Source organism: Vulpes lagopus, chromosome 8 (genome assembly GCF_018345385.1).
Source record: "Vulpes lagopus strain Blue_001 chromosome 8, ASM1834538v1, whole genome shotgun sequence".
Taxonomy (NCBI): Eukaryota; Metazoa; Chordata; class Mammalia; order Carnivora; family Canidae; genus Vulpes; species Vulpes lagopus.
The window spans coordinates 63,003,718-63,017,154 of record NC_054831.1 but is presented as its reverse complement, the minus strand read 5'-3'; the positions used below and the strand labels follow the sequence as shown (position 1 = coordinate 63,017,154).

General features: G+C 35.6%; 1 protein-coding gene across 12 annotated transcripts in view; it reads right to left on the bottom strand.

The window, feature by feature from the left end:
* MLLT10 (MLLT10 histone lysine methyltransferase DOT1L cofactor) overlaps positions 1-13,437 on the bottom strand; it is a 259,317-nt gene that overhangs the window by 23,039 nt on the left and 222,841 nt on the right. For all 12 annotated transcript variants that reach the window (XM_041765075.1, XM_041765081.1, XM_041765074.1 and 9 more), the window contains one exon: positions 6,745-6,923. In XM_041765075.1, coding sequence (XP_041621009.1) covers positions 6,745-6,923 — 179 coding nt within the window. The remainder of the gene's footprint in view (positions 1-6,744; positions 6,924-13,437) is intronic.

Genomic DNA, 13,437 nt, shown 5'->3' with positions numbered 1-13,437 from the left:
CTGTGTCTCTGCCTCTCTCTGTGTCTCTCATGAATAAATAAATAAAATCTTTAAAAAAAAAAAAAAAAAGATCCAAAGGCAAGATGAGTAAGAATAAATTGAATAATTCCTGAGGTAAATTTAAGCCACTTTGAAAAAAAATCCATGTTTAGGTGCCTGAGTCAAATAACCCTAAGGAAATTTGGAATAAGTTATTATGCTAAAATATCTAGAAAGATACTAAGACAATATTCAAACTCAAATCAATTTAGTGTTTCCTAAGTAGATTCACGGACCATATTAAAATATTAACAAGATTAAAATGACATTTCAGCTTGAAATTTCCCCTGTTGGTAACAGTTCACCTTCCATATTCCAAATATCTGCTTATGACCATAGAGAAGTTTTAAAAGATCTCTGGTAAAGTAACTTTACCAAATTCCTAGGCACTTGGTTCCTTCTAAAAGAGTCAGCTGTGGAGGAAAAAAATGCTAAAAGCCTTCTCAGTTATTTGAATAGCAAACTTAAAGTAGATGATAGTTTTTGTTAGGTTTTTTTTTTTTCTCTCTAATGTTGGTAAAGGCAGAATAATAAAGAATAAACAACAGAAATTAAGTTTGAGAGAACAAAACCTATAAAAACTTCACCTTTGGAAAGTATCACAGCAATACATCATCTAGAGGTGGATATGAAACTTCATACCTTCCATCATACAGGAAGGGGTTATAGCAAGCATTTTTTAAATGTACAATTAACCTGTCAATAAACATTGAAGTCAAACAAACTCTAAAACACATAAGAGCTGCTTCTTCAAGCGTTCCAACCCTGACATACGATTTAAAAATACATTCTTCTAATATCCTGTCAGACTCACTAAACTGAATATTACTTTTAAAATTTCTATTTCACATACATTCTTAGAAGAAAAAACTTTTCATCATCACTGTATCTGCAGTAAATCAAGCTTTCTCACCTGGGCAAGGTGCTAACCCTCTCTGTCCTTCAATTTCCAAGGGTAAAAATGGAACTAATAATAGCACCTACCTTATAAGAAAATTGCCAGAATTAACTGAGCTAGTATACAGGGCTTATAAAGAATCCTTTGCCACATGGTAAGCACTCAAATTTTAGCTTATTTTAGAAATTATTTTCCTATGCTATTATGACATCCATATTTTCCATAAACTTCATTAGAGAATATCATTTATTGATTATATTTTTATATTAACACAGCTATATTTCAAAGATTAAAACCTATTTCCTTAAGAAAAACTAGACGGTATAAATGTCTCATTATGCAATGATATTTTAATAGATGTATTCTAAATAACAAAGCAATAGTGCAAATGTAATATAGGGATTCAAATATTTTAATGATTATATATATTTTTCAGTTTGCAAACACAATTTGACTAGAAAAGTTTTCAGGAAAAAATTAGAGAACAATGGAAAGTTTCAGATATTCTCCAACTCAATTCAAACTTTGCACTATGAAACATATTCTGATAACAGACCCCATTTCTGTGTCAGCTCCCACCAGTAAGGCTTTAATACTCAGCGTGTGATGAGAGATGAAACCAAGTGTGAACAACTTTCAGGTCCCATGAGTAGGCTGACTGTTAAAGCTGTCAGGTTCAATTGCATCATTCCACATTATTCAATGCCCCAAACTGCTCCCTAATTGTTAGGAGCTTAACGTATTCAAAACCATTGTTTAGGCTAATGCTGAAATGCCCCACAATTGAGTTTCTATAAAGTAGTGGGAGGGATTAAATTGTTGTTAAACCATCACTGAACACTCATGATTGGACAACAGGACTGTATAGAATAACCAACCAATTCTAAGCAGGTTTCCTAATTGGTTAATACCTAATCAATATATCACCCATCTTTTTCAGAAAAAATTAAGTCCCTTAGAATTAAAGCAGCTATTGAAATAATTTAAGAACTGGAAAGACCTCAGTCAACAGCTAAATCTAAAAATAGCTAAAATTCATATATCTATGTTGACATACAATGATATATTTTAACAGAAAATGTTTTAATACTATTTTTAAGAAGGGAAGTGCTTCTGTACAATTTATCTCACTGATAAACAGGCTGTTTCTGTAACAGCTGAAACTAAGAGTCCTATAATAATTGTAACACCAGTATAATAACCATTAAATCCAAAGTACTTTATGGTCTACAATGTACTTACTCTCATTTGAAGTTCATAACATATCAGTCCTCATAAGAGAGAGGACAGGTATTTTTAAGTATTTTATCTTACACACAAAAAGAATCGACACCCACAAATTAAGATCTGCCCACAGTCACACTAGTGAGTAGCAAAGCTCCAAGAATTCAAGATTTCTGACTCAAATTTCTATTTGGTATTGTGTCACACAAATGAACACAGTAAAATTCCTAACAATGCTTTTCAAAGAGATACCTCTTGATGCAGAGGCACATCACTGGGAAATTCATTTTATGGTAATGATTAATAAACTTGGAGATGCGACTCTGGAGTCAGACTGCCTTGTTTCCAAAACTTAGTTCCACCACTTATTAGACATGTGATGGACATGTGATGTTGCATAGTTACTTAACATTTTCATCACCCAATAGGAAGTGACATTACAAAGCACTTTATAAAAACTTATTTTGCACAAAATGTTAACATCTTTAAAATTACAAGTTATTATGAAATTACTTAAAACATAAAAGAAACATTCAGTCTGACCAATCAAGTCAGAGATCCTCTGAAGTCAGGTCTATCTGCCAAGGAAATGGAACCGTATTCTCTAACAGAATGGAAGTGCAGACATCATCTGAAAGGAAATCGAGGACTACGAAATCTAAAAACAACTCCCTCCACACACCCATGTATACCAAAGTTATAATACTGGAAAAAGAAACAGTCAAAGCTGATGGAAGTAAAAGTCTCACAGACATGTGCAAAACATTAGTCACTAAACTAATTGTACCTTAAAAATATTAAACATCTGCAATTACTGAATATCACATAAATAAACCCTGAAAGTTCCTTCATTTATTTTTAAATTTATTTTTTATAATAGTAACACAGAGTAAACAAAGAATCAGGTTATCTACATGAAGACTATGCCCAAAAGCAAAACCCAGAATGCAGAATATAATACAACCATTTTTCATTACATTTGGTCTTAAATTCTTCTATTAAGGGAATCATCTTTCAAAAAAAAAAGCATCTGAATTTTTCCCAAAAGACAAACAGAATTAACGGAGAACTAGAAGACTGAGTGGAATTTGAAAGGTAAAATGAAAAATTAATGACACACCTACAGAAACTAATTTATACCTCTACTCATGATACAAGAACAGAGCACATCATTAAAAAAACAAACAAACGAACCCACACGGACAGTAGTGCTATCTTCCAATAATGTTAAGAAACTATTAATTATATTGCTGTTTTCTGTGAAAGAATAATTACTCTAAAAACAAATAAAATAAAAGGATTTAACACTGAAGAATATAAAACTAGATTATCAAACATTTTTTAAAGGTTTTTTCAAATTAGGGCTGCTAAGCATTACTTTTTTCCCTAGAATTTTACAAGTGTCTCCTTTTTCCTCCATTAAAAGCACAATTCTGTTCTCAGTTTTTAATTTCTATTAAGCTCTTCCTGATCTTACCTCCCTGACCACTTTCCAGGGAACAATTCTTAAGACAACAAATAAGCTAAACAAGAGGCCTGTCTATCTTACTTAAAAAACCAAGGCCAGAAAGATCAAGAATGACCTCTGGATTTTCATACTGGCACCAAGCCAGTCACTAAAATCTACTACTTTCATTAAGTTTTTTTGGGGAGGAAAAAAAGTAAGGGAGACAAAAATATTATTCAAATTTAGCATTTCTGTTCTCTGATTTATATTTTTTAAAACATTTGTTTGCTGGTGTGATGATTTTTTTAATAACTGTAACAAGACTCCTATAATTACATTTTAAATATTAGTAATTTTAATTAACTCAATTATAGCGTTGCTAATCAACTACCTATAAAGAAACTCTAAATAACAGATTACCATTTGATTACCTAAACACAATGCCTTGTGCAATTTGAAAACAAACAGGGCCTATATGAAAGTTAAACAGAAATAAACTTGTCATTTTCGAAGAGAAGATTCAATTACCAAGTACATCATAATCTTAAGAGTCCCAATTAAACATTCAATTTCTTCTAAATATTTTTGTATTGTTTCCCCTGCGAATTGCCTAGAAAATTCACATTTTGCACATTCAATACCAATACTATTGTCTCCGGCAGCTAAATTGAAGTAGTTCTGCACTCAGTTCAACAGAGAGGTCAACGTGCCTCAGTTGCCTGGAGACTGATGGTTGCTACAGCAGCACCAGATAAGCCAGGCTAAATCAGCTTCAGCTTGAAGGCAGAAAGCAGTGACTGCTAGACAGAATCATAGATGCCGTTGTCTCAGCATGCAGCATGAGTCTAACTAGATGATCATATTTATAAGAGACCCATCTTACTGAAACAGGGAAAGAGGATAAACACTAAGGATTTTAATTGGACTGAATCCTGGATTACTTGCAACTATGATTTCTTTGTTCTTTGGTTGAGTCATATGTTAAGTGGAATTCTCCCTCTAGCTATAAATTTCTCCTCACCACCACTTCCCCCACCCACCTCCCTAATGCCAACCCCCAAAACCACAAACATAATGAATGAGAAGAAATGAGATTTTTGCTTAATTCAGCCTGGAATTAACCAGAGAGTAATTAAAACAGACTTTTATAAAGAAAGAAAAGAAAAATGCACACTGAAAATGTTCATGTGAGACTTTGTCCAAGGATAGAAAGCTATCAACAGCATATGGCTACACTTAATTAAAAGAGATGAAACTATTTACAAGAACCATTCTCTCATTTATCCTTTCACCTTCTCTAACCCCACACCCCTGGTATGCTGGCTACCTCACCAGGGCTAGTGAAATGAGCTACAAAAAACTCTTCTAAATTAGTCAAACTCCCCTTATTCAGGTGAGAGGTTCACCACATAGTTAACTTTCATTTTCAAACATGATACCACTAATCACGCCATTGGTTTTCTGTGCCGAACTGTTGTTTATTCTAATACCTGACCTAATTATAATGGTGACTATTTGCATTGCACCATTACATACTTTAAAAATAACTAATACTGCACTTTGATGTACAGCTTACAGAAAATACTAAAAAGCATGTACATATTCTAAAGGCCTGTACATTGGAAATTATGAACACACACATAAAGCATAAATTTACAGCAACCTACAAACAACCTACTTAACTAACTGTAATTAGAAATTTGTCTCCAGGGGATCCCTGGGTGGGTCAGCGGTTTAGTGCCTGCCTTTGGCCCAGGGCGCGATCCTGGAGTCCCGGGATCGAGTCCCGCATCGGGCTCCTGGCGTGGAGCCTGTTTCTCCCTCCTCCTGTGTCTCTGCCTCTCTCTCTCTCTTCTCTCTATGTCTATCATAAATAAATAAATAAATCTTAAAAAAAAAAAAAAAAGAAAAGAAATTTGTCTCCATTATAAATTTCTCCTGGGGCATCTGAAGTGGCTCACTCAATTAAGCATCCAACTCTGGATCTTGGCTCAGAGCATCATCTTGTGGGTCGTGAGATCAAGCCTTGAGACTGACTGTGCTCAACATAGAGTTTGTCTGTCCCTCTTCCTCTCCCTGCTTGCACACTCCCTTGCTCTCTCTCTGTCTCAAATAAATAAATAAATAAATAAATAAATAAATAAATAAATAAATAAAATCTTTAAAAATTTCTCTAAACACTAAGAGACTTATTACTAGAGGTTTGGGTAAAATTATAAAGAATTCTAAACAGATAAAAAATATACTTTAGGAATTTTAATGTATTACCTTTGGTAAAGTGTGTGTGCGTGGGCACACGCAGCTTTGCCTACTTACTGCCTTATTTGTATAATGCAAAATTATGATTTTTCTGATTTAAAAAGCAAGATATGATTTTCTTGCTTTGTTTTTAAAGGATTCCTGAAAACTAGTAACCTTACAGATCTAAAAGTAAAGGGATAAATGCACAATCACCAACACAGTCACTTATTTACAGTATTTATGTACATTCTTTCTCTTCCACTAGAAGGAAAACAATACAGTATTTGTAGGGATCAATCCCACTCTTTATCCCATTCTTACACTGGTTTTTGAAAATTTAGACAGCAGATAATCATATAGCACTTCTGTGATTTTTTTAAATTATAAAAAGAATGTTTAAAACTAAAGAAGTCCAAAATTAGTTCACACCTTCTAAGTCCCACTACTCTTTATTTTATTTTTAAAGATTTTAAAGTAATCTCTACATCACCCAACTTGGAGCTTGAACCCACAACCCTACGAACTGGGCCAGCCAGTCACCCAACTAAGTCCTACTTTTTGAAAGAATAAAAAAATAAAATAAAAGTAGGGGCACCTAGGTGGCTCTGTTGGTTAAGAAAGAATAAAAGTTCCCACCAAATTATTAGTTTACATCATCAGGAAAAATTAGAAACTCAGAAACTGAAAAGAATCAGTTAATGACAATGTATTCTTTTGTCCTTTCTCATGAATATCACATAAAAATGTCTATTATTTCCACTAACGTGTCAAAACAATTCCTATAGGAATTTATATAGGAAGGTTTCTATACAAGGTTTCTTTCTTCTCCAATCAAACTCACTTTCAAAAACGACAAAGCCATCTACAGGTTACTTCATAGCACTGTAATGATTACCTGAGTTGTAGCAACAGCAGGGGTTGCAGATGATGCTGCTGATGGGGAGAGTGCTCCCACTTGTTGCAAATGCCCAGAAGACTGCTGAGGTAAATGAGAACTGGAGACAGGAGTGCTAGATCCTGAGCCAGATACCACATTTGGAAATGATACTGCTACATCATTGCTGTTATAAATACCTGCAAGAAAAAATTTTTAAAATATTTTATAACTTAGCCGTCACATTTGTTATAGACAAATATTATTAATCATTAAGTTAGAATGCCCACATTTCCTCCTGATCCCTCCCCTCAGTGATAAATTTTATGGGTGGTGTATCAATAATTAGATGACTAAATACTGACTTGTCACTAAACACTTGTTTAAAAGGATTTAAAACATTTTTTGTTAACAAAAATGGCTTTGCTAAAAGCCTGCAATCACATCAGAAAGTGCCATATAAAAACAACAGTAAGAGTTTTAGGAATTCCTAAAAGCAAAGAAATATTTCTAAATAGGAAAATGAAGCAATTATAGAGTTGCATAAAAATCACCTACTAAGCTTTTCAAAATGCAGATACTAGAGCCCCAGAACTCATGATTAAGAAGGTCTGGGGCAACCCCAGTGGCTCAGCAGTTTAGTGCCTGCCTTCAACCCAGGGCGTGATCCTGGAGGCCTGGGATCGAGTCCTGCGTTGGGCTCCCTGCATGGAGCCTGCTACTCCCTCTGCCTGTGTCTCTGCCTCTCTCTCTCTGTGTCTCTCATGAATAAGTAAATAAAATCTTAAAAAAAAAAAAAAAAGGTCTGACATGGGAAGAGACTATTTTAGAAAAGTCATCCAAGTTATAATATAGAAAATAAAATGGAACTGAACTAGACTTGAGATCCAAAGACTAAAAAGTGGATTCTAGAGATATTCAGGAGGTGGAATAAACAGATTTTATGACTGAATGGGGTGGATGAGGAGGAGCAGGGATGTAGGGGGACAGAGGATTAAGAGATTAAGAACAACAACGTGAACTACTAGGTGATGGTAATATTCACTTCCAGGAACACAGGAAAAGAGGATGGAAGGCTTGAAAGCATTTTCATGGAATTAAAAGCCAGAAAGAAAGGGAGAAATAAGTGAAATAATTCACTTTCACTTATGGGAAAAAAGTAGATGGGAAGAAGAAGGCGAGAGATGATGAGCAAAAGTTAAGATGAAAGAGGAATTACCAAAAAAAAAAAAAAAGTTGTTTGTTTTTTGTAAAGATGGGAGATCATGCTTATATGCTTGACAGAGAATAGGCTCCTTAAGGATAAAAGTGAGAGATGGGAATATCTGTAAACCAGTAGGGTTCTCAATCAGGGATGATTTTGCTCCACAAAGACGTGTGACAATGTCTGAAGACATTTTTAGTTGTCAAAACTAAGAGGCACTATGGACATACAGTAACAAAGGCCTGGGATGATGCTAAACATCTTAAAATGCACATGACAGCTCCTCACAACTAAGAATTATCTGGCTCATAGTGCCAAGAACGTGGAAGCTGAGAAATCTTGATATAAACCAAGGCTCCTGGGAGGGTAGGAAACAGTAAGATCCTAAGAACTAGACACTATAACAAGAGGAAAGCAAGAAAAATGAACCTAAGTGGGTTGCAATAAAAATCAATCAATCTGAGAAACTACAGCCCTTGAAGGCAACAGTAATTATTTATATTAATAGTATGATTTACTTTGTTCTAAACAACATAAATGTTATTGATTCATAATAAATAAAAGTACCCATAATCTTCAAACATGGGAAATAAAGGAATTGGGACATTTTAAAAGGCCTTACAACCATAATTAAGGGTCCTAAGATCCTTTTTATATCTACAATTTCTCCAGAAGAAAAAAAGATAATTTATTCACTCAACAAATGCATCCATCGCACAAACATCTGAGCGCTCACTGTTTGCCAGACATTATTCTAAGCCCTGGAGATACAAAGCCACTCAAGATATGTGGTCTCCACCTTCAAGAAGCTTAGTAGAAAAAAGAGACTATTACAAAAGACTGTGAAGAGTGCTATGATAGAGACATCCTCAGGGGCTCTGAGCACATAAAAAGGGGTATCTAACCCAGACCTGGGGTAAGAGGATGAGGGTCAAAAAACTTACCGGAAGAAGTGGATGCCTTTAGAGCTACTTCTAAAGGAGCTGTAGAACTGAGGTAAAGGATGGTTTGAGGAAGAAACATAAGAACATATAAGTACTATCCACAGCTTATGCATGAAATGAGGCTAATAAATAAGCAGGAATTAGATCAAGAACATTAAAAGCCAAAACATTAAAAATTTACACAACAGGAAGTCACTGAACAGGATTGTAAACAGAAGCTTGGTGTGATCAGACTGATGTTTAAGCAAGACATCAATCATTGGCACAACGCTAGGACTAGATTGGGGAGGAGATTTATTAGAGACTAAGAAAGCTGTTGAAGGGTTGCTATAATAATACTGAAGAGCAAAAACAGAGATTAAGCTAAAGTAATAGTAGTCAAGAGATAACCTAAAAGCAAAGTTCATAGGACTGGTGCCTAATAGGACCTGAAGAATAAATAAAAAGGAGTCAAGGATGACTGTTAAGTATCAGTTAAGTGGGCATTGGAGGGGTGATATACCAGTCACTGAAGCAGGAATAGCAACTGGGAGCATCCACTATTTGATTACTATATGTAGGTCACCATGCTAGCATAATAGGCCAATGAAGTAAACATCACTGTTTACTTCACAAGAGCAAACCGAAGTTTAAAGAAATAATTTGCTTAGTGGCCCAATAGATGGTAGAATCAGGATTCATACTCATAGCTACTGAAATCAATTCCTAACACAAGTTTGAAGTTCAGGTTAATCATCATGGTCTTTGAGATGCCAGTGGAACACAGAACTCCTATATAGTCTAGAACTTCTATATAGTCTAGAACAGAACAGGATCAGCCTGAAGCTCAGAAAAATCAGGTGTGGAGATATAAATCCAGGAGTCAGAAGAATAATAAAGTTAGCAGAAACTCATGAAAACTCAAGAAGGCTTTTTGTTGGCCTATCCTGTGTTGAAATCTTAAATTTATTCATATTTAGAAACATTGAAACTTCACTTAAAAAAACTAATTTAGAAATATTCCTTAAAGATTTATTTATATGAGAGAGATCATATGCCTGAGCTGGTGGAGAGGGAGAGGAGTGGGGGGAGGGGGAGAAGGGGGTGGAGGGGGGGGGAGGGAGGGAGAGAGAGAGAATCTCAAGCAGATTCCCTGCTGAGCACTCTGAGTGGAGAGCCCAATGAAGGGCTTGATATCAAGGGTCATGAGACCCTGAGCCACCCAGGTGCCCTCAAACTTCACATTTAAAAGTGAATTCTAATTTCTTGTCAATATTGGGTTCTATATTCTGAAACAGCAATAATCTGCTGGAGCTTTGGCTAGGACATAGATTCTTAAATCCACCAGAGTCCTGTCATTTTTTTTTAAGATTTATTTATTTATTCATTCATTCATTCATTCATTCATTCATTCATAGACACAGAGAGAGAGAGGCAGAGACACAGGCAGAGGGAGAAGCAGGCTCTATGCAGGAAGCCCGACGCGGGACTCGATCCCAGGTCTCCAGGATCACACCCCGGGCTGCAGGCGGCGCCAAACCGCTGCGCCACCGGGGCTGCCCAGTCCTGTCATTCCTTATTTTTCACCTCGTCACTCATTTATGTTACCTATCTGGTCCCTATAAATATGTGATTTACAACTCCTAATGTGGAAGCTGGTCAAAGCCAAGGAATGGTAAAATGAGATCAACCAGGGAAAGTTTTCAGCATGATCAAGAAGCCCAAAGACAGAATCCTACAGAATGTTACCACTTAAAGACAAACATCACAAAGAACAAAATAAGAAAAGAGAATCTCAAAAAAAAATCACTTAGAAAATTTCAAAGAAACAGATCAAATAATTCCATTGATATTTAAGGTCAGTCCATAAAAGGGGAGTCCCTAAATGAGAGAATGAATCTTGGCAAGATGAACTCTTTTAAGAATTTTGGCTGTGAAGGACAGAAAAGAGACAGCATGTAAATGAAACAAGTATTTATAAACCTTATATTCCAAGGGACAGACATACTCCTGAGAAAAATTCATTTTTTTAAAAGTTCATTACCTCATAGTTCATTCAATAAATATTTATTGAGGTTCTTATTATAAAAAAGGCACTGAAGATAACGAAGAGGAGAAACGAGTTCTGCCTTCAAAGAACTAATAGTCTCACAGCAGAGCTAATATGTATTCATAAGCTACTATGATATCGGAGGGAAATACTGGTACCATAAGGACACATGACATGAAGGACAACTTAAGTTCAGAGGAAGAGACAGAGAGAGGAGTTCCAGAGAAAAGCACTAAAACTCAGCTTCTGCAGCAAAAGTGCCTTAAAAAGTAGACTGCTAATAATCTAAGTTTTTCCTTTTTTTTAATTTTTAAGATTTTATTTACTTATTCATAAGAGACACACAGAGAGAGGCAGAGACACAGGCAGAAGGAGAAGCAGGCTCCTTGCAAGAAGTCCCATGAGGGACTTGATCCCAGGACCCTGGGATCACGCCCTGAGCTGAAGGCAGACGCTCAACCACTGAGCCACCCAGCCGTCCCATAATCTAATAAGTTTTTAATGGTGGAGAACATACATGGAATCTCTAACTCTTAAAACTAAAAGTTAGCTGGAGACACTATGCTGGAAAAAAAGGAAAAACAACACAACTTTTTTGGACTGAGACAAAAATCCTGGTTCTCCCACCTAGGTGATCTTAATCAAATTACATAAACTTTCTGAGCCTCCATATTGTTCTTCTCTATAAAAGCAAGAGCTATCCTAAAGGCTTTTAATTGAGAACAACCATGTAGCAGTGCCTAATACACACTAAGTTTTCATAATGGTAGCCATTGCTACTTCAGAGTTACTGCTGTAATTAAAGTTTTATCTTTAAGTCAGGAATGTACAGTATTATAATTATCAGGTTCTCTAATGTCCCTAATACTCTTTCAAAACTGAAAATACCATTGCGGATCCCTGGGTGGCGCAGCGGTTTGGCGCCTGCCTTTGGCCCAGGGCGCGATCCTGGAGACCCGGGATTGAGTCCCACATCGGGCTCTCAGTGCATGGAGCCTGCTTCTCCCTCTGCCTGTGTCTCTGCCTCTCTCTCTCTCTCTCTGTGACTATCATAAATAAATAAAAATTTAAAAAAAAAGAAAAAAAAAAAGAAAATACCATTGCCACATGTAATAATATACATAAAAGTATAACACTGAAAAGCAAAAAAACTGGTGACTGAGGATCTCCAATCTCTAAACTTGTTTTATATTGCATTAGAGCATAAACAGGAAACTGCACAGCTAAATGTTCAATGTGGTGATCACACTTTGAAACTGTCTGGTATACAGGTTACTACTATAAGTAGAACAAATAAAATCTTCTTTTCGTATCAAGATAAGGCAGTATAAATATCTAAATCTTTTTTGAAGATAACAATCACTGACTCTCCTAAACTCCCTCATACCTCAGGGTATGATTGGTACAGCATGAAAAAAAAATTTACTAAGACCTCCAGAACTTTATTCAAAAGGTAAATAATCCTCCTTAGGTTGTTCTGTAACTGCTTTCTATTTAACTTACTCTATTTCCATCTTCCACAAGGTATATGTTGTTTTATGCATAAACTCTAGGAAAATACCTGAAAGTCATCTGTTCAGGATAGAAGGTAGAAACAGAGATATAGAATGATATAAAGGGTAGCAATGATGCACTAATTCATCCATCCATCCAATATTTATTGTGTCTACTAGAAGACACGTACTATGCTAGGAGTAGGGAATAAAGTGGGGAACAAGATAGACAAAATCTCTGTTCTCCAAGAATTTTTAAGTTCATTAGGGAAGCAAACATTAAAACAAACAGGTAACCATATATTGTGACAAATGCTATGATTGAAGAGAAAGAGTACCATGAGTGACAAGTTAGGAAGAAGAAAATATCTGTCTGAAAAAATGATACTTAAACGAAGACCTAAAGTCTAGACAGGCAGTTGTTAAGTGAACAGAGTAAAGCAGAAAAGCTTGTTCAAAAGACAATGAAACAGTAAAGAAAAATTAGGTAATATGGGTAAAGCACAGTGGAGAGAGTAGTAGAACAAACTGGAGAGAAGGAAAGGAACAGATCACACAGGACCTTGCAAACCATGTAGAGGTGCTTAGAAATTCTACTAAGACCCATGGGAAGATACCAAAGGCAAATACAGCATGACAGTTTTCTAGAAGATCATCCCCTTAACTGCTATGTGGCACATGAACTGAAAAAGAGGAATAGTGGAAACAAAAAGGTTATTTAGAAGGATATTCTGCAGTCTAGGTAAAATATTATGTCCCTCAGAACTAAAGTGGTAGTGTTATGGAAAAGCTTAGAAAAAGATGAATCTCAAAGTGCATCTAGAAGTCAGATGCACTCAACTTAATGATAAGCTATATTTGGTAGATAAAGAAAAGTATTATGAATGAACTGGCTAGTGATTTTAGAAGCATCATTTACTGAGGTGGTGAAAAAAGGAACAGAAAGAGTGCATTTTTGCTTGTAAAAGAGAAAATGTCAGTCTAGGACTAAGTCCTGAAGACCCCCAACTTTTCAAGGATGGTTAGTGTGGAAAAGGAATCTGC